Source organism: Rhincodon typus, chromosome 31 (assembly GCF_021869965.1).
Source record: "Rhincodon typus isolate 14 chromosome 31, sRhiTyp1.1, whole genome shotgun sequence".
Classification (NCBI taxonomy): domain Eukaryota; kingdom Metazoa; phylum Chordata; class Chondrichthyes; order Orectolobiformes; family Rhincodontidae; genus Rhincodon; species Rhincodon typus.
The window spans coordinates 21,979,817-22,001,803 of record NC_063362.1 but is presented as its reverse complement, the minus strand read 5'-3'; the positions used below and the strand labels follow the sequence as shown (position 1 = coordinate 22,001,803).

Genomic DNA, 21,987 nt, shown 5'->3' with positions numbered 1-21,987 from the left:
CAGGTGTAGAGGGACTGGACGTCCATGGTAAAGATGAGGTGTTGGGGACCGGGGAATTGGAAGTTCTGGAGGAGGTGGAGGGCGTGAGTGGTGTCACGGACATAGGTGGGGAGAAAATGGAGTCTCGATAGTTGGAGATCAGTTTGGTGGGGCAGGAGCAGGCGGAGACAATGGGTCGACCAGGGCATTCAGGTTTGTGGATTTTGGGAAGGAGATAGAAGCGGGCAGTGCGAGGTTGGGGAACGATGAGGTTGGAGGCCGTGGATGGGAGGTCACCTGAGGTGATGAGGTTGTGGATGGTTTGGGAGATGATGGTTTGGTGCTCAGGGGTGGGGTCATGATCAAGGGGGAGGTAGGAGGTGGTGTCGGAGAGTTGGCGTCTGGCCTCGGCGATGTAGAGGTCAGTGTGCCATACTACAACTGCGCCTCCCTTGTCCGCGGGTTTTATGGTGAGGTTGGGATTGGAGCGGAGGGCTGCACATTCTGCAGGGGAGAGGTTGGAGTGGGTGAGAGGGGTGGAGAGGTTGAGGCGATTGATGTCTCGATGGCAGTTGGAGATGAAGAGGTCGAGGGAGGGTAGGAGGCCTTGGGGTGGTGTCCAGGAGGAGGGGGTGTGTTGGAAGCGGGAGAAGGGGTCAGTAGAGGGAGGGTTAGGTTCACGGTTAAAGAAGTAAGCGTGGAGGCGGAGGCGGCGGAAAAACTGCTCTATGTCCAAGCGTGAGCGGTATTCGTTGATCTGTGGGTGGAGGGGGACAAAGGTGAGCCCTTTACTGAGGACTGACCATTCGTCCTCAGTAAGGGGGAGGTCTGGGGGGATGGTGAAGACTCGGCAGGGCTGGATGCTGCTGTCTCCTCTGGAGCTGCTGGCTGTGGAGGCGGTGGGCGGAGTTGCGTCAGCGCCGGCGGTGGGCGGAGTTGCGTCGGAGGTAGGAGGAGCGGGGTAGGCGGCGGCAGGAGCGGTGAGGGTGGTCGCGACTTCAGTGTCGGTGGCAACGGCAGCGATGGTGTATGGTGTTTGCTGTCCCAGAAGTGGGGAACCCGGCGGTGGCGGATGTGACGTCATCTGAGGGTTCTCCGATAGTGGCCTCATGGCCAATGGCGGCGGACCCATTGTGGGGAAGGTCCTGGGTACGGCTGGGGATTTGGGGGGTGGAGGAAGCCCGTTTTGGGTGGTAAGTCCTGTATAAATATTCATAAGCCTCAGGAGTGCTGTCGATCCTTAGAAAAGAATTGCAGCTTAACAATGCTGTTATTTTGTATATCCCTTCCTCCAAATAGCCAAAGATTTGAATATTCTGTGGCCATATGTCATGTGGGTGGATTCCTGTTTAAAGAATTTAACTGTCAGTGTCTGTTTTAATCATTGTCCATTACACTGAAGATAATCTATCTTTACTTCTCCATTGTCTTAAAGCCTACCTCTGACAAAGATTTTGTTCGTTTGTCCTAGTGTGGCTTGATTTTGTTTGACAATCTTTCTGTGAAAAGTCTTGGCATGTTTTCTTGTGTTTAAAGTCTCTATAAATAGTTTGTTGCCGTTTCGTGTACCGCTGTGATGTTGGTCTGAATAGAAAATATAGGCTTTCAGTTTTGTGCATGTCTGATAAAAGCAGCAACAAAATAGGTTTCTAAGGCTTTGCAACCAAACTGCAATGAAAATTGTGAGCACAATGTCCTCTCATCACACTGCATACTGAAAAGCTAAGGGAGTTGATTTTTACAATTTGTTAGCATTCTGTCCGTTCATATTACTGGGGGGCATGCCAGAGCTTTTTTTTCCATCTTATGTTTATTCTGCACATTATTGGGTATAGATGGTCATTTCTACTTTAAAGGAAAGGATAAAGACTACCTATTTTAAAAGATTCCATAGTAACTGACAGCACCCTGATACTGAGGATCAACAATCAAATTAAATAATTGTTTGGTCATACAGAACTTGAGTATTGTTGAAAAAGGACTCATTTTGTCAAAGCTTTTCATGTTGCACTAATCAGGACATTTCACGAGAATGTGTCAATTCAAGGGGCAATCCTGCATTTATGCTGCGTGGAGGCTAGTGAATCCATGTTCCAAACTAGTTTTGGGGTGGGGGTGTGCTGGGTGTGAAGGACATGATTTTGGTCTTGAAGTATGATTAAAATACCATGTCCAACTGTTTTATTTCCTCAGAACATTTCCAGATTAATTCTTTTTCTGAATCTTTGCTTTTATACAAAATGTCTTACTGTTATTTGAAAACCATTTCTTACACAAATCAGCTTTTCAGATTCCAGGTCAAGGTTGCTTTTGCTTTGCTGTAGTTAGAACTTTTGGACAACTGCAAGAAATCCTGCTGTTTGTTTGTCTTTGAACCTTGGGCAGAAGTGGAATTTCTGCAGTTTCACTTGTGAAATCACAGGAATGTTACGGTAAGTTAAATGACCATTGCCTACTGCAAATTCCTGCCTTTTCCCCATACTTTTGCATTTTATTTTTGTCAATTGCATGTGCAGGCAATACCTTCCACACCCTGACTACTTGCTACGTGATAAAGCTTTTTCTTACTTCACCATTGCTACTTTTGCATCTAACTTTAAATCAGTGAAATCTATGCTTGTTGTTCTTATTACCTTTGAGTGGGAACAGCTTCTCCCTATCTTTTCTATCCAGCCTGCTCATGCTTTTGAAAACCTTTTTATATGATCTCCTTTCAGCCTTCTTCTATCGAAAGAGAACTGTCAGAGCTCCTTCAATCTGTCCTCATAACTGAAGTTCCTCATCTCTGGAACTATTCTTATAAACTGTTTCTATACTTTCTCTCTCCAATGCATTCACATTTTTCCTGTAATGTGGGCCTCAGAACTGTACAATAAAAGACAACAGCTGAGATCTAACAAATATCTTCTACAAGTTCAACATCACTTCCTTGCTCTTAACTTATGCTTCTATTAACAAAGCATGCTTTACTTACTGCTCTCCCTACCTATCCTACTTTTAATGAACTGTGCACATATGCTCCCAGGTCACTTTTTTTTTGACCTCCGCACCCCCCCATCCAAACTATTCCTCACCTTAGATTTATTTCTACATTTATATTATCATTCAGTGTTCCTTCTACCAAAATGCATCAGTTCTCATTTGTGTGTTGAAATTCATCTGCCATCTATCTGTCCATTCTTCCAGCATGATGATGTCCTTCTGGAGTTCCAAGCTGTCTATCTTGTAGTTTAGAATCCTTCCAAGCTTTGTGTCATCTGCAAACTTTGAAATTGTCCCCTGAATTGAAAAACTTTGGGAAGTCCGCTTCAAACCTTCCTCCAGCCAAAATACATTCATTGACAATTACTGTTTCCTATCTCAGATATTATGTCCACGTTACACTCTGTATTGTTTCGACTGACTCTCTTATTCCATGACCTATAGCTTTCCTCACAAGTCTATTATGTTGCACTGTGTCAAATACCTTTTGAAAGTTCATGTACACCACATAAATGGCATTACCCTTATCGAGCCTTTCTGTTACCTCTGCAAAGACCTCCAGCAAGTTAGCTAAATATGATTTCCCATTTTAAAATCCGCACTGATGCTTCATAATGAATGCACCTTTTTCCATGTACCTGCTAATTCTACCCTGAATGATTGTCTAGAAACTTTCTCACCATTGAACAAACATTTATTCCCACAACAGAAAATGGCATGCCAGGGTGACACTGAGGCAAGTAGTAAAACAATAATGATACAGTGTGTCAGGTCTGATTTTCAGCTGATGTTTTGATTGGAACTAATTTAATTTGCTGGAGGGGCTAATTAACTGAAAGCTAAACAGTTTCCAGTGACTTCCGTCTGTAACCATTTGCTGTGATTCGCAAGAATACCTCTAAAGAGGAACAACCTCTTTCCACTGTATGTGCTTCTCCAAGCTGACTTGGAAATACATCACCATTCCTTGTTGTTGAGTCAAAATCCTGGAAATTCCTTCCTGACAACACTGTGGGTGTACTTAACAAATGGACTACAGCAGCACCATCATTTTGACAACAGCTAGTGAGCCCACATTCCTGAATGAATTTTTTAAAAAATGTCTGAAGATGCTGATGTAGTCTCACTACATTCCTTAGCTTGGCAGTTTCACTTTGAGAGAACAAGGTTCAGGGCTGGATGAACACAGCAGGCCGAGCAGAGAGGCTGACGTTTCGGGCCTAGACCCTACGTCAGCCTCGCTGCTCCTATGATGCTGCTTGGCCTGCTGTGTTCATCCAGCCCTGAACCTTGTTGTCTCGGATTCTCCAGCATCTGCAGTTCCTACTATCTCTCTCACTTTGAGAGAAGATGTGTCTACTCATCTGTTGACTTTTTTTCACTGGATTTTTGGTCCTAAAAGTACATATCCTCTCAATCTAGTGACCCATTAAGAATTTCAGTGGTTTTCTGAACTTCTTTTAGAAGTGCAAAGTTCAGAATTCTGGCAGAGGTCATCTGTTTCCAAACAACTTTTCGGAAAATAAATGAAGACGTGACAGCCGTTGAATGTCTTTCCCCTGCTGCTGACATTGTAGGAACTATCAACTCCTCAAAGACAAGTAGCTTGACAGCATTCACAGTGCTGTTTTAATACAAATCTGAGTATTTACAATGAATTGCGCTCTGAAAAGCTTTGCTTGTTGTTTTACCCTTTAGTGGATTGTGATTCCTGTTTTCCAATTGTGGTCTCTTGAGCATCCCTGATTTTAAATACACCATCATTGGCTGCCATGTCTAAAGCTCCTTTACCCTCCCCTATAAAATTCTCTTCGTAGTTCCCTCTATCTTTACCCCTCTATTTACCTTGTTCCTTAGGCCAAGGTTTTGGTTATATATCCTAATGTGGCTTAATACTAGATTTTGTTTGATAATCGTACTGTGCAGTGTCTTGGTATGTTTTCTTGTGACAGTCTTCTCCATATAAAAGCAGTTTTCTGCTGTAATGGTTTGGATAAAAAATTGGGCTTTGGGTTTTGTGCATGACTGATTAAAGCAGCAGCAGAGAGGTATCAGCACTTTTGCAGCTGAACTCCAGTAAACATTGCAAGCATAATTTCTTCACATCATCACTGCATGCTGAAAAGCTGTGGGAATTGATTTTACAATTTGCCAGCATTCAGCCTGCTTATATGGCTGTAAAGTATGCCATAGCCCCCTTTCTTGCAACAGCACATCCCTGCTCCTGTACTCAACCTCTTGCAATGGCCAACATACCATTTGCTGTCTTTACTGCCTGCTGCACCTGCATGCTTAGCTTCAGTGACTGGTGCACAAGGACACCCAGGTCCTGCTGCGCGCACACTCTTCTCCCATTTACAACCATTCAAGTAGTAATCGGTTTTCTTGTTTTTGCTTCCAAAGTGAATAACCTCACATTTATCTAAATTATCTTGCATCTGCCAGTGATTTACCACTCACCCAACTTGTCCAAATCATGCTGAAGAATTTCTGCATCCTCATCACAGTTCATCCTCCCTCCAAACTTGATATCGTTTGCAAACTTTGAGATGTTACATTTTGTTCCCTCATCCAAATCATCAATATAATCACCACTGATCCCTGTGGCACCCCACTAGTTTCTGCCTGCCAATTTGAAAAGGACCCATTAATTCCTACTCTTTGTTTGCTGTCTGCCAACCAGTTTCCTATCATCGCAATACACTTCCCCAAACCCATGTGCTTTAATCTTGCACAATAATCTCTTTGTCAAATGCTTTCTGAAAGTCCAAATATACCACATCGACTGGCTCTTCCTTGTCAACTGTATTAGTTACATTTTCATAGAATTCCAACAGATTTGTCAAGCATGATTTCTCCTTCATAAATCCATGCTGACTCTGTCTGTCCTCCACTGCTTCCTAAATGCTCCACTATAAAGTCCTTGATAATGCATTCAAGAATTTTCACCACTATCGATGTTAGGCTTACTGTCTACAATTCCCTGTTGTCTCTCTACCTCCCTTTTTAAATATTGAAGTGACATTAGCTACCCTCCAATCTGCAGGAACTGTTTCAGAGTCTATAGAATCCTGGAAGATGACCATTAATGCTTTCACTATTTCTACAGTCACTTCCTTAAGTACTCTGGGATGTAGATTATTAGGTCCTGAGGATTTATCCACCTTCAATCCCATTAATTTTCCCAGCACCATTTCTTCACTAATATTGATCTCCCTCAATTCTTCCCTCTCACTGAATCTTGCATTCTCCAACATTTCTGGTATCTGATTTGTATCCTTTTTTTTGAAGACAGAACCAAAGTATGTGTTCAGTTGTTCAGACATTTTTGTCCCCTATTATACATTCCCCCATTTCTGTTTGTAGGGGCCTCCATTTATCTTCACCAATCTCTTTCTCTTCACATACCAATAGAAACTCTTAGTGTCAGACTTTATGTTCCCTGCAAGCTTACTTTCGTACTATATTTTCCCCTTCTTAATCAATCCCTCGGTCCTTCTTTGCTGAATTCTAAACTGCTCCCAATCCTCAGATATAGTATTTTTCTTGGCCAATCTGTATACTTCTTCCGTGGATCGGATACTATCTCTAATTTCTTTTGTAAGCCATGGATTGGCTCTCTTACCCATTTTGCTTTTGTGCCAGACAGGAATCAACAGTTGTCGCAGTTCCCCCATGCATTCCTTGAATGTTTGCAATTGCCCATCCGCTGTCATCTGCCCCGAATCTCTGAAGGCCAACTCGTGCCTCAAATCTGCATAGTTTCCTTTATTAAGATTCAGCACTTTAGCCTCTGAATCAACTACCTCATTCTCCATCTTGATACAACTTTTTATCATGTTATGGTCGCTCATCCCTAAAGGGTCTCGCACAGATGGATCGGCAATGATTTCCTTCTCGTTACAGAGTACCCAGTCTAAGATGGCCTGCTCTCTAGTTGGTTCCTCCACATATTGGTTAAGAAAACCATCCCGTGTACACTCCGGCAGCATTGTAGCTAATTTGATTTGCCCAATTTATGTGCAGATTAAAATCACCCATGATCACCAATATTTCCTTATCACATTTATCTCTAATTTTCTGTTTATTGCCATTCCCAACGTCATCACTGCAATTTGGATGTCTATATGTGACACCCACAAATGTTTATTGCCCCTTGGTATTTCTCAACTCTACCCATATAGACTCCACATTGTCAGAGCTAATATCCTTTCTCACTATTGTGTTAATTTCCTCTTTAACCAGCAATGCCACTCCACCTTTTCCGTTTTGCCTGTCCTTCCTAAATACTGAATACCCTGGGACATTCAGTTCCCACCCCTGGTCACCCTGTAGCCATGCCTCTGTAATCCCAATTATATTGTACTGATTTACATCTATCTGTGGTATTAGTTCATCCACTTTCTTGGAAATGCTCTGTGCATTAAGGCACAAAGCCTTTTAAACTTGTCTTTTTAACACTGTTTGTCTTGTTCTTATTTTTCTTAAAAGCCCTGTTTGAATTTTGGTTTTTCTGCCTATCATGTTTCTTATTCCCTCTTCTACCTTATGTTTTTGTCCTTGCTCTCTCCTTTTCTGGCTCCCTACATAGGTTCCCATCCCCCTGGCATATTAGTTTAAACCCTCCCCAACTGCTCTAGCAAACGCTCCTCCAGGACATCAGTCCTAGTCCTGCCCAGGTGTAACCCATCCAGTTTGTACAGGTCCCACCTCCCCCAGAACCAGTCCCAATGACCCAGGAATCTAAAACCCACCCCCGGTACCATCTTTTCAGCCGTGTATTAATCCGATATATCCTGTCATTTCAACTTTGACTCGCATGCGGCAGCGGTAGGAGTTCTCCCTATCTTTTGAGGTCTGATTTCTTAACTTTCTTTCTTGCTCCCTATATACTCATCCTTTGGTTTTTTTAAAAAATGTTGTTTGTACCAATGTGTACCACAACCAGTGGGCTGGCTCCCCCTCCACCCCCGAACGTTGCTCCAAGACATCTTTGACCCTAGCACCAGGGAGTCTCGTTTGTGGCCACAGAAACGCCTATCTATTCCCTTTACAATTGAGTCCCGTATAACTATTGCCCTGGCACACTTTTACCCTCCCCTCTGCAGCAGAACGAACCATGGTGCAGTGAGTTTGCTGCTTTCCTCAGAGGTAATTCCCCTTCAAAACAGATATACCATTTTGGATAACAAGGTGTAGAGCTGGATGAACACAGCAGGCCAAGCAGCATCAGAGGAGCAGGAAGGCTGATGTTTCGGGCCTGGACCCTTCTTCAAAATGTTGAGGGGAATGGCCACAGGAGATTCCTGCATTACCTATATGTCTCTCTTGCTCTGCCTGGTGCTTACCCATTCCCTTCCTGCCTGCAGTGTGACCGCTTTTGTATACGTGCTATCCATGATATTCTCTGCCTTGCGGATGCTCCACAGTGTTCCTAGCCGCAGCTTCCAGGAGCTGTAGCTGGAGACCATTCCTGCACGCATGTTGACCCAGGGTTTGGAACTGTTCCCAGCCTGCCACGGAGCAAGAGGAGCAAACCAAGACTTTGAGCTCTCCTGCCGTAGTTTACCTATTTAAATGAAACGTTAGAGAGTACTTTTATATTAGATTAAATTAAATCCAATTATCTGTGGCCCTTTTTTCCTGGTCTGTGTACTACCCATACAGATGAGAAACCGAGAAAAAGTACAATAAGCAATAAAAGTTATAAGGATTTAGCTGTCTTAGCTGCTACGCAGCAGTCAGCGTCTTCACAGCCCTCTGCTGGATGCTCGTCTTCACATGAACTGGGAGGGTGTCTTGCTGAAGTCCTCCTTCTGGTAGTGGTGACTGCGCCAATGCAAATCTTCACCCTGACCACTAATCAGCATCTTCACAGCCCTCTGTGAGGGCAATCTTCTAGTATGTAGTACTGTAGGAATTGCAATAAGTATGTATACCAACCAGTAAAGTTCGGTTTGCAATGGACAGTTATATAGAAACCCCTAAATGATTCCTCAAATGGAACATTAATGAAAGGGAGCTCATTTCAAACATGAATTTGAGTGCTGGATGGAGCCCATAAGGAAATTCTTATATGTAGCTGCCGATTTAAAATATAGCAAATATGTTATTAACATGTTGGAAGTATGTATGAATTTGGAGGTTAGGTGTCATTGCATTGAAAACCTGTTTCCCATGGAACCCAACAAAGATATTTGAGATATTTGGGCCTAGCAGGGATCCCATGGCAGCACCATTCATTTGTGCATTCCTGAAAACTGAACTCAATATACAATTTGACTTCATAATTTCAGTAAATGTTCATCACAGTGGTCTAGATTATCGTTATTTGGCACTGTATTGGAGATGCCTATGGCTTCCTTGAGTAGTGTATTGGTGAATAGGCTAGCAATATCAGATGATCATATCTGTACATATGAGTATGTGAAATATATTGATGTTGCTCAATTCTGGTGGCTAATAATTTGTCAGCATTACCTTTCAGTTGTCACCACTTGGCATAGTTGTATCATTTTCGGTTCTGTGGATCTTCAGCACCCCATCTGTATTTTAGTCTGTCTGTATTTTAGTTCCCTGCAAATTTGAAACTATTGTTTTAGTTGCATTGTTTGTTTGCTTTTCCTCATTTAAACAAGTAACAATGTTCCAAGCACTGAAACGTGATATAATTCCTCCATATCCTTGTCAGAAATAGATGACCCCACACCTGATGCTTTTCTAATTTAAGTGACTTCCTTTCTGAAGAAGGGTCTAGGCCCGAAACGTCAGCCTTCCTGCTCCTCTGATGCTGCTTGGCCTGCTGTGTTCATCCAGCCCTGCACCTTGTTATCTCAGATTCTCCAGCATCTGCAGTTCCTACTATCTCTGAGACTTCCTTTGCTCCCCTGGATTCCCTATATTTAGCTTAACTGGAGGTATTTCTTTTAGTAGAAAAGCACAGTACTGTCGAAGCTGGAAATAAAAACAAAAAATTCTGAAAGAACTCAGCTGTAGCTATGGTGAGAATGCAAAATAACATTTTGGGTCAAGTTGACTCGTTCACTCAACCTGAAATATTAACTCTACCATTCTGAAACAGCTGTCAGAACTGCTGGTGTCTTTTTTCCAGAAATATTTTGCTTTTCTTTCTTTTAGTAGCTGGTCGAAAAATTTGTGTGTAAGCATTTGATGGTCAAATATTCTTCTATCTTTGACTGTCCAGACTCAGGAAAAAGTTGTGCCTTGGAAAAGTGACCAGAAGTTTACCAATACTTGTCGATCCATCTTAAGGTTGTGGTTCTAGGAGAGGAAAAATGGAAAAACCAGTATCATCAACAGATTTTGAATGTAGTTTTGAGTGGCTGTGTAACAGTCGATAAATAATGCTCACTGTGTAGAGAAGGCAGTTGCTGTGCCTCCAGCAGCCATTAAGGCGAGCTACAGTGTCATGTGTTACAATAAAAAGAGTCCTGTCATAGAATCATACAGCATGGAAACAAACCCTTCAGTCCAACTAGTCCACAACGACCATGTTCCCAAACTAAACTAGTCTCAGTTTCCTAGGTTTAGCCCATATCCCTCCAAATCTTTCCTATTCAAGTACTTGCCCAAATGTGTCTTAAATGTTGTAACTGTACCTGCATCATACACTTCCTCTGGCAGTTGGTTTCGTATATGACCCACTCCGACTTTTTGAAAAACGTCGCCCCTCAGGTCCTTTTTTAAAAACTTTCTCCTCTCACCATGAAAATATGCCTCCTAGTTTTGAGCCCCCCCAGCCTATTTTTATAACTCAATTCCTTCATTGCCTGTCATTATTGACTGGCTTTAAAATTACTGCTGGCACATTTATCTGACAAACTCCATTTGTTCTATGAAACACATATTTATCCTTTTATATTGCTCTAAATGATTAACTCCATGAGTGACAGAAATTTGAACTATGAAAGTTCACTTAATTTAGACCTATGCAGTTCAAACTGCACTCTTGGGACACAGCTTTGGATTCATTTGTGGGCTGAAGGGCTGATTTTGCAAAAAATGTTGGAGCAGATTGCACCTTTACCCATTGGAGTTTAGAATAATGAGGTGATCTTATTGAAATATGTGAGATTCTGAGGAGACTTGACAGGGTTGATTCTGAGAGGACGCATCACCTTGGACAGCAATGTCGTTGACTCTTAACTACCCACTGAAGTAGCCCAGCAAGCCAATCAGTTCGAGGGCAGCTAGAGGTAGGCAATAAATGTTAGCCAGCCAGTGACACCCACATCCCACATGCGAATAAAAAAAATTGAAAAGAAATTCGAACCAGGGAACAGAGTTTAAGGTGTAGTCTCACTTTTGAGATCTTGATTGTGTAGAAATTTTTGTCTGAGGGTTCTTAGTCTGTGCAGTTCCCTTCCCCAGAATGTAACAGACACTGGGTCATCTAATTTATTTGAGGCTGAATTAGATAGAATTTTGAGTCGACAGGGGACTGACAGGCAAATGGAGTTGAGACCAGAGCCAAATCAACGGTGATTTTGTTGGTTGACGGAACAGGCCTGAAGGGCCAAATGACCGACCTGAGCTTATGACCTATGTCCTAAAACAGGTTTGCAAGGATAGAAGGATAGAATCATAGAATCATAGAATCCCTGCAGTGTGGAAGCAGGCCATTTGGCCCATCAAGTCCATACCAACCCTCCGAAGAGCATCCCACCCTGAACCACCCTGCTCCCTAACTCTGTAACCCTGTGTTTCACATGGCTAATCCACCTAATTCATACATCTCTGGACACTGGCAATTTAGCATGGCCAATCTGCCTAACCTGCACATCTTTAGGCTGTGGGAGGAAGCTGAAGCACCTGGAGGAAACCCACACAGATACTGGGAGAATGTACAAACTCCACACAGTCTCCCAGGGCTGGAATTGAACCCGGGTCCCTGGCGCTGTGAGGCAACCGTGCTAACTGCTGAGCCACCGTGCTGTCCCTAGGGAATCAAGTGTTATTGCCATTCAATGAACAGAGGGCAAAGATTTCACACTTACTGTAAGACTTTATTGGAATCCTAGTGACGACAACAGTGGAATCAAAATGTTGGCATTGAAGAATAAATCGGTTGGAAGATGAAGTTTTATTGTGAATGCTGTGTAGCTATTACAACAGTGACACTGTTAGGTATACGCTGAGGTAAAAGGTCCACTGAAGTAGTTGTCTGTTCTTTTACAGATAGCAGCAAGCTGCTGAAGGACCGGTCGTCCTGTTATGGTACAGTCCGGCACACTGGGGCCATCATCTCCATGGTAATGTATTACGGAGGAACTAAGAAGAATTAAATTGGGTATCTGATGGTCAATATCATTTGTTTAAACATTTTGAAAGTGTATTTAATTCTCTTCTGTGAAACACACTAACTTTTCAACCCTTCCAATTACATGACATTATTCGCCTTTTTACTGACAATGGGAATAGTAGTCTGCTCTGTAGTGCCATCGCGGTAGCTCTAAATTTGTCTAGAAGGTTTGTGGGGACATTTGCACACCACCCCAACCTCTACTTGACTTCATAGGTCAGGGGTGGGAAGGCTTTAAGACTTCCAGTGATGATTCTTATTGAGACAGCAAGTTCAGTGATTAATTTTGGGGTGGTGAAATAACAGAACTGAGACATGTACTGGACAGAAAACCACTCCTAAGCTTATTTTCGTTTAAAGCAAAACAGTCTTAAAATTTAATAGATTCAGGAAACAGTTAATTCCAGAATCGGAGAATTTAAGGATTTCAGTTTTAGATGTGTCAGATTTTCAGTTGTATTAAGTTGTTGTGTGTTATCTACATGGTATTAAATGGTACAGTTATTAACGAAGGTTCTGGAATTTTGTAGTTATGTGAATAACCTGCATATTTCTTTGTGGTACTAAAACTGATACATTTCTATGCAGGAGGTGACTGGATACCAGCAAGTGCAATGGCGAGTAATTCTCTGCCATATTCTTACTGTGCTGACGGTGGGAATATTGTGGGTCATCTTTCACTGGAAGCCAGTTCTGGAAGTGCTTGTTAAGTGCCACCCCTGTCATCTGAGCCAGTCTGACTGGGTCATAATAAAGGTAAGAGAAATCAAGCTTGAATGTGGAATTTAGCTGACACTAAGGCTTGAGAAAAGTTGACTGTCTGGAGCAGTGAGGTTACTATTGTAAGTTTTAGCAGAAAATGGTTGAGATAGTTGTTCAATTACACAAATGTGGTTGAATCTCAACTGCACTCTGGGCAGTTAGGGATGGACAATAAATATTGGCCTGGACAGTGATGCCCCATGAATGTATTAATTCAAAATTACTTGTTTCTATTGTGCCTTCAGTGAGATTGTAGATGATTGGCTTTCCAATGCAAAACGCATTTTCATTTCTATCATCGTGTGTATTTCGGTCTGGTGAAAATGATTGACCTGTTTTACACTGGTGAAAGCATAGTTATCTTGCAAACCTAAATTTTAGTGGATCATGGTGGAGAGAGGATGATGAAAGCAATTTAGAAAATCTCTAGACTCCTCCTTTTACTGCTTTCTGTTTGTTATTTATATTGTGACCTCATGGTTAACAATACACAACTTACTTGCTTTATGATGAGTCTTAAGTAGACAGGTGTGCACATGTAGCTTTGACTTGAACAAGTGATTGTTTAATTTTGAAGAGGTGCTCCATTTTAAAGGTGGGTCTAGTTGCATTGATTCTCTAAGTTGGTAAGATATTGCACATTTAAAATCAATTAAGAAGTAGCTAGTTTAGACTTTTTTTGTCTTTTTTAAGCCCCTTGTTTTGTTTATCCTTCTGAGGAAAATGTGTTTTAATCAATAAAATATCTTTTTAACATTGAATTCTGAAGTATTTCATCGGTTGTGAATAGATCTTGTATAAAGCTTAAGGAATTTGTAAAGATTGGATTCACTGGAGCTAATGTTTAAACTGATTTCTTGCAGGATTCATTTAACCAGCAATTTGTAGCCAAAGTTTGGACAGAAGAGATAGAGGATGACAGGTTAGTTTTTCTATGTTGGTTAGAATTAACTATGTACATGGAGTGACTAAATTTCCAGACGATGGTGAATCTCTCCTGAACAAAACTGCATTAATGCAATGTTTATGGATTATTGACGTTGCTACTCAGTGATCTAGAGGCAGTAAATGAAGATATGTAATCTGTAGCTGGCACTGGGGTATTCCAATAGGCATCTGCACTGGACTGTGGAGAGGGTTTCTGCTATTGATTTGCTAGTTCTTGACCCTTTCTTTGAAAATACACTCAGCAACTGGGCTTAGAATCAGGCTGTGTTTTGGTGTTGTCCACAGTGAAACAGTCCATAGCCTTATTAGCCTCATTAGCCTTAGAAATGAAGCGTGTCTGCTGGGAGTGGTGGTTACTGGGGTCAGCTGGCAACTGTGAAAACCCATCTAACTAAGAATAAGGGAATCGTATACCTTGTGATTTCCTTCATTCTGGAGATGGCTGTGAAAAATTATAGGATGCATGGTTCTTGATTGCTAAATGTTATCCAGGCTGAATAAAATCCGGTTCTCCCTCCACGTTTACTTTTCAGCAAGAATTTTCGTTGATTTTCCCCAGGTTGATGCATATTGTAATTGTAGTACTCTCATCCTACTTTTACTGGCATCCATTAATTTAGAACTACCCTGACCTGTGCTGTTTGTATTAACCAATCAGGAGAGCTAAAAATTCTGAAGCAGGGTCACTGGATTCAAAGTGCTAATTCTGCTTTTTCTCCGCAATTGCTGCCAGACCTGCTGAGTTTCTCTAATTTCTGTTTCTGTTTCAGATTTCAACTGCTGCAGTTCTTTATTTTATTTTGAGCAAAATTGACATTTATTAATCTTTGACATTTATTAATTTTCATAAGCTAAGGTGGCTGGCTAAAAGTGGCAGTCATTGCACAGATCTTCATCATGCCTTTCTCTTGGAGTCAACAGTAAGCGATGCAATGCTACACTTATGAAGGAGGATGGTGTGTGAATGCATAAAGAACAGACGACTGTATTTTGATCATTGACATATTACAGCAGGAACGTGGAGCGAGAGCTGTACATCTCTGTCCGTGCCTCAACCTACTTATCAATTGCGAACTATCAGAAAATGTAGCGCATTGACTGCTTCTCTATCCAATGTTCTTCTCCGCACAGTTTTCCTCATCCAGTTCAGCCTAGTGAAGATGAGAATCGAATAAATTTAGCCATAGGAGTGCTTGAAGTTGATTGGAAGGACACTATTCCACTTCAGAAGCAGGAGGAGGTAGGAGATTGGATTCTATATCACCCATGTGTTATATTACTAATTATATAATCTTGTGTGTAAAAGGTAAAGTTCCTATTGGATAAGAATTTGGGCAGTCACCATGTTGTTCCCCATGAATACCCAAATAATGAAACCTTAAATTGGCAGCAGCATTTGGAGAAAGATGGGAAATGCGGAAAATGTTGCACTTGTGCAACAATGAAAAAGCTTCTGAAATTGAGGGAAGCGGTTTAAAACAGTAATTCAAAGTATGTGGAGGTCATGAGCTTTTATTGCCCATCCTTGTTTTGACAAGGTGGTGATGACCTGTCTTTGTGAAATATAGCAGTCCATGTGGTAGAGGTCCTCCTGCATCACTGTTCCAGAATTTTGACCCAACACCAGTGAGAAATAATATTTTTGTCAGATTGATTTGTGACTTGGATGGAAACTTAGAGATGGTGTTACATGATGTCTTCTGTCCTTGTCCTACATGGTAGAGTTTCTTAATTTAGCTGTTTCTGTTGAAGAAGTGTTGGCGAGTGTAACTGGAACCTATTGCAGACATAGTGCATCAGTGGTGGAGGGAGTGAATGTTTAAAGTAGTCTAGAGTCTCAACCAATCAGACTTACTTTACTCTTGAGTATGTTGAGCTGTTTGAATGTTGTTGGATTGCACTTATCTAGGCAATTAAAGACTATTCCATTGTATGCATGACTCATATTCTTTGGTGGAAAGCCTTTAAGGCGTTAGGAGGTGAATCACTCACTTCAGAATACTTAGCCTCCGAAAATGTTCTTGGCTAGTCAATTAAGTTCTTAGTTTAATATTCACCCTCAGGAGGTTGAGTGGGAGGATCCAACAACTGCATGCTAGAGAAGAAAAGAAGGAGCCTTGCTCTGCAACCTGCCTGGAAATGTTTGGTGTGGCATTCTGGGCTATTAAGAGAAAACATTCCATTCACTGGCACAAAATAAATGGTGCTGCAATCTATGCAATATCTGTTTCGTATTATAGGTATTTCTCCTAAAAAGCCATAGTTGTGTTCTTGTGTGACCTCGTGCTATAGAAACCCACACTATAGAAAATTGCTATACAGTACAGTAGAAAGTTTGTGTTATCTAAACAGTGTCCACTATTCGTCAATTGAGTTACAGCCAATTCGTGTTAACGAAACATGCTTTATAGCAGAAATACTTATATTTCTAATACTAATTCTAATGAATAGAACCAAATGGGACTATTTCATTTGCTCTTTGTATAGCAAGCACAATGGTGTGTTTTTATATTATGAATATTAAAATATGGAGGTGTAGACGTGATTCAAAAACAAAGGGTCAAACCAGAAAACTCCCTTTCCTTCCTATCTGATCCACACAAAACTGAAAGGAAGTTTTGTGAGAGGGATTTGATGACAGTGGTCTCATTACGTGCTGAATGAGAACAAAGTTAAAACGTGGCTGTTTCTGAACTCCTGAAAACAATTAATTCATTTTTTGAAGTATGTTGTATTTTAGCGGCTATTGTGGTATAGTGGTAGTGTCTCTACCTTTGAGCCAGAAGGCCCAGTTTCAAATCCTACCTACTGCAGATATATGTAATAAAGGTTCTTTAGAAAAAGAAAAAGGTACATTATTCAAAATGAAATTCCCAACTATCGAGGAAATTCCCAACTAAGGTCAAGGGCTAGTGTTTCTTGTTCAGTGTCATCACTCATTCAACTTTCAATAGTTAGCTAAGCCACCACGGTGTTGCTGTATTCATTGCTCTTTGTTTGCAGCAAGTTCATATTCTAAATTTTATAATAGTGCTCTTTTTTTCTTAAAAGAAAAATGTGATTCGTTACTATATGTTTGAGGGGTTACGCTACATTTGGATTGAGAAGAGACAATGCTTCTGCAAACTCAGGTACATAAACTCGCAGGATACTTATGACTTTCAGGTTACTCCGATTCATCCACTCCCTTCTAAAGAATTCTATTCTCAGTTTGGAATAGATCTTCTGCTTTGCTCTTATCTTTGAGTGTATTTTTTCCTTGTTTCTATCAAGCTTTCTCAGAATGATGGTTAATCTTGTCATTTATTCTTATAGCCTGGAGATAAAGGAGGATCAATATAAACTATGATGTATATATCCCGTTTGTATGCATTTTATGCTATTTCAGTCTTCGATATCTTGATGTTTGTCTCCATTTATGTAGTAGAAAGCACAAGTACTGATTAACAAACTTTACACCAGGTGAGAAGTATTCCTGTTGTCTCCCATTACCACACCCCCAAAAAATTAGTAGTGTATATGTTAAATAGATGCTGGCAAAAATAGAGAGTGCCACGTTACTTTTGCAACAAGAATTAAATTATCATGCTTTTCAGTTTGGGTTCAAAAGAACAAGATGATTTTAGTTATTTATCTAGCAAATGAAATCCCTGGAGCCAAGTGATCACATTCTCATTCTCTGACTTTAAGCGGTTAGTCTGCGACTTATCTTTTGAAGGGACATTCTTTAATAATGTGTGCAGCATTGTTTGTGTCCCTCCACAAGTTTGTCCGTGTCAAAAGTACACGTAGACCACTCTCACTGTGATAGTTAACAGCCTACTGTTTGTTTGACGTGTTTGTCACAAAGGACTTAACTAGTGACTTCTAATGTTTTCCATTTCTTCATCCAATGGATGTTAGCTGGTGGATTTTGCTCAGGAAAATTGCCTCATTTGGGACACCGAGATTGGATTGAACATGTCATTATAGGTATAGATGGGCTAGACAGGAAGGAACTTTTCCCCTTGATGGAGGGATCAATGACTGGGGGCATAGATTTACAGTAGGGGACAGAAGGTTTAGGGGAGATGTGAGTAACAATATTTTTTCACTCAGAGGGTGGTGGGTGAATAGAGGCAAAACCCCTCATAACATTTTATTTAGATGTGCTCTTGCAATACCAAAGAATAAAAGGCTTTGGGCCAAGTGCTGGAAAATGGGTTTAGAATAATTGTGGGTTTTTTTATCAACATGGACATGGTGGACGGAGGGCTTTTTTCTGACTATTATGGAGTAATAAATGAGGTGCAGCACAGATGTTTTCAAGTTTCTTTTGGGCCTTTCCTAGTTGATGGATATGTGAGGGAGTAATGTTTGCAAGGACAGAAAGCCAGGAAGAGGTGTTGAGTGGATAGTTCTAGTTATGATGCACACTGTTGCATTAGTTGAGTGTCAACAAAATGATTCTGATCACCTGTGTCTGATGGATGTAGAGTATGAAAGGGCAAGTGCTGAGGTCAGGGGTGTAGCAGCACCAGTGCTCATGTAGATCCAACAAGTTTGGTTGTTGGTGTTTCTGGTTTTGAGCTTTTCTGCTGTTGTCTTCAGATGCTTCTGAAAGGAGAAAATAAACAGATGATTCCTAGTGCAGGATGTTATTGAAGGTTTAAAGGATAAATAGCAATGAGCTAAATCAAGAAGCACTGATTAGATGATGTCAAGCCTGGGGTTTGGGAAGCTATAAAAAGGAGGAAAATTGAAGGAGTGAAAGAATTCCACAATTTTGTGGTTTCAGACTTTTACTTCTGTCTTAGTTTTGGTGATTTGAATGGTGTGCTTCATTCCCGACTGAATCTTGTGTGAAACTTGGAAAGATTCAGATCAGTGATTATGAAATGATCAAGGCTCCATTTTTTGTGCTGCCTGGTTTATAGATGTTTGTGGAATATAATTGCTTGAATCAGATTGGCTCAATAATTTTACATGATTACTTTTGCAATTGAGACATTTGAGTTTTATTTCCTTAATTGTTTTATTTGTCCATGGAATGTGGGCCCATTGCCTACATTAGTATTTATTGTCAATCCCTAATTTGCCACAAGGCGGTGAAGAGGCAGTGCTGAGGAATCAGATGTTGGCCAAACCAGGTAAGGATGGCAGGTTATTCATCCAGTGACATTACCATTTTGCCCCACCCCCTTCCTTAGAGGTTTTACTTGCAGTTATTAGGCGTTTAAGAGGATTGGGAAGAATACTTGACAAAGAATATATATGTGGTCTTTAGATGAATAAGCTTGCTAGTGGGGAATATCCTTTTCTTTGTACATTCTTCTCTCTATGACTGGCTATTAATTCATTTTCTTTATTTGCAACTTTTCCCACAACTGAACTTATCCAGCTTTACTTCAATTTGTCAAATTGTAGTTAAAATCTGACCAGTGGTGGCTACCCCTTATATTTTTACATTATTACTATCAATGACCCCCAAGGATTTAACATTGATCAACCCTCCTAGTTCATCTGTATGTCTCACTTTGGGACATTTTCCAAAAGGAAAAGTGCAGGGCCTTTATAGAAGGTGTGTTTCCAAGCTGATCAGTATTTTTATTCATTTGCAGCGTTCTTGAAGAAACGCTGACATGTGGAGACATTCACAGGCAACGGAGGGGACTCAGCCGACATAACCAAAACTCAAAGTGAGTACTTGGCACATTCTGAAGATTAGTTGTATTTGAACAGATGGAATGTATTGCTGAAATATCTCTGACAATCAACAGTTGGCAAAACTCTACAGAATAGCATGCCTTTAGCTTTCAGTTAAATGAATGGCTGTTTGTTAGAAAGCCCCAAGAAATGACCATGTAGCTCAATTGTACCCAAATAAGTGGAGAACTAGTTTCCTAGAATAATTACTATTTAAGGAATTTTTTGATGCTGGGCCATACACATTAGGGAAAGCTGGAATTTCCACTTTGTAGTTGAACACAGAGCAAAAGGAGAGAGATGCATCTCCAGAATGTACATGCTCAATTGCTGACCAGTGTTGAGTTAGCTATTATCTGTTGCCGTGGTTATTCGAACATAAGAACAAAGTCATTCAACCTCTTAACTCCGTGTATCTGCCTTTCCTGTATGCCTCATGGTACCCTTACTTAAGATCAATCTGAGTCATGAATATTTTATTTGATTTCAGTTGCAGTACTACAGTTGCTTCCAGAATTTTTGGGCAATGAGGTGCAATTACAACCAAGGTACTAGGTCCCAATCACTAAACAATTAATGACTGTGATTGGAAAGTGAATTTAGAAAGGTAGTAGGTGACAGTAGGATTGGACTTGGCTGTGATATACTCTGGATCAATGGTTTGCCTACATTCATTGTCTAGATTTGCACTTGGGCAAAATATGAGAGCTATTTGTACATGGAGATACAGTGCAGCAAGATTACATCTCTTTAGGAGATGAGGACATAATATAGAAATGAATTTTGTACAGTTAGTGTTTAAAGCTATAGTAGAAGCAGAGATGGGAAGATAACTACACAAGCCACTGTAAAGTCTGTAATATTTATGTACTTAAAATGCTTTCATTTGACTTCCATATTTGCACAAAGATAGTTAATGGTGCAGATAATTGTGTTTGGAATCTGATCAGGTACAGAATTGTGCCTACCATGCCAATAGCTTTTTTTCTCTTGCAGAAGACTGGTGTATGGACCAAATGTAATTGATGTGCCTGTAAAGTCATACTTTAGGCTGCTAATAGAGGAGGTGAGTTGAAATCTGTCTTTTTCTTAGAAAACAGTCCAGCCTTTTGGGGTCAGGTGGATAGTATAATTATGTTGCTCACGTTGCAGTATTTTGTTGGCAAAATTTCAGAGCCTCAATGTCTTTTGTGCTTGGAGACAGGTTTTTGCGAGAGCATTCACCTGATCTCATTCATGCTATTGTGCACATGTGGAAATGGGAACTTGTCACTTTTTTACAAGGTAGGAGGAAGCACTAGTACACCACACAGCTGTTCACCAAGGAGAGTCAGACATAAGATACAGGAGCAGAATTAGACCATTCGACCCATCAAGCCTGCTCTGCCATTTGATCACGGCTGATATAATTCGTAACCCTATTCTCCTGCCTTCTCCCTGTTACCCTTGATCCCCTTACTAATGAAGAACCTATCTATCTCTTGTCTTAAATACGCTCAATAATTTGGCCTTCACAACTTTCTACGGCAATGAGTTTCACAGATTCACCACCCTCTAGCTGAAGAAATTCCACCTCACCTCAGTTCTAAAGGGTTGCCTTTATTTTGAGTCTGTGCCCTCAGCTCCTAGGGTCTATTACTACTGGAACAACCTTCTCCCTTTCCACTCCAACCAAACCTCTCAGTATTCTTTAAGTTTCAATCAGGGCCCAAAACTGGTCTCAATATTCCAAAGGTGGTCTGACCAGAGCCTTATACAGCCTCACAGTACATTTCTTCTCTTGTATTCTAGCCCTATCAGAATGAATGTTAACATTACATTTGCATTTCTAACTGCCAACTGAACCGGCACATTAACCCAAAGAGTACTGAACTAGAACTCCTGAGTCCCTTTGTGCTTCAGATTTCTGTAGCCTTTCCCATTTTAAAAAATAGTTTGTGCTTCAATTCTTCCAATTAACATGCGTACTCTCATGCTTTTCCCACATTGTATTCCATTTGTCACTTCTTTGCCCACGCTTCTAGTCTTTAGAAGTCCTTGTGCAGCCTCCCTGCTTCCTCAACACTAGTTGTCTCCCCCACCTATTTTTTGTGTCATTTTCAAATTTAACGACAATGCCCTATATTCTTTGTCCAGATCATTAATGTACAATTTGAATAGTTGTCCCAACATTGACCCCTGTGGAATCCACTAGCCACCAGCTGCCATCCAGAAAAAGACCCCTTTTCCTCCACACTCTGCCAGTCAGCCAATCCTCTAGCCATGCCAGTACATTGTCCTGAACACCGTGGGCTCGTATCTTATTTAGC

The 21,987-nt window shown here is 41.0% G+C and overlaps 1 protein-coding gene across 1 annotated transcript in view; it reads left to right on the top strand.

The window, feature by feature from the left end:
- Positions 1 to 21,987, top strand: part of atp13a2 (ATPase cation transporting 13A2) — a 74,407-nt gene that overhangs the window by 20,123 nt on the left and 32,297 nt on the right. The window contains exons 2-8 of the mRNA XM_048614892.1: positions 12,160 to 12,233; positions 12,872 to 13,039; positions 13,909 to 13,967; positions 15,125 to 15,233; positions 17,045 to 17,124; positions 19,594 to 19,671; positions 20,675 to 20,744. Of these exons, the coding sequence (XP_048470849.1) occupies positions 12,160 to 12,233; positions 12,872 to 13,039; positions 13,909 to 13,967; positions 15,125 to 15,233; positions 17,045 to 17,124; positions 19,594 to 19,671; positions 20,675 to 20,744 (638 nt within the window). The remainder of the gene's footprint in view (positions 1 to 12,159; positions 12,234 to 12,871; positions 13,040 to 13,908; positions 13,968 to 15,124; positions 15,234 to 17,044; positions 17,125 to 19,593; positions 19,672 to 20,674; positions 20,745 to 21,987) is intronic.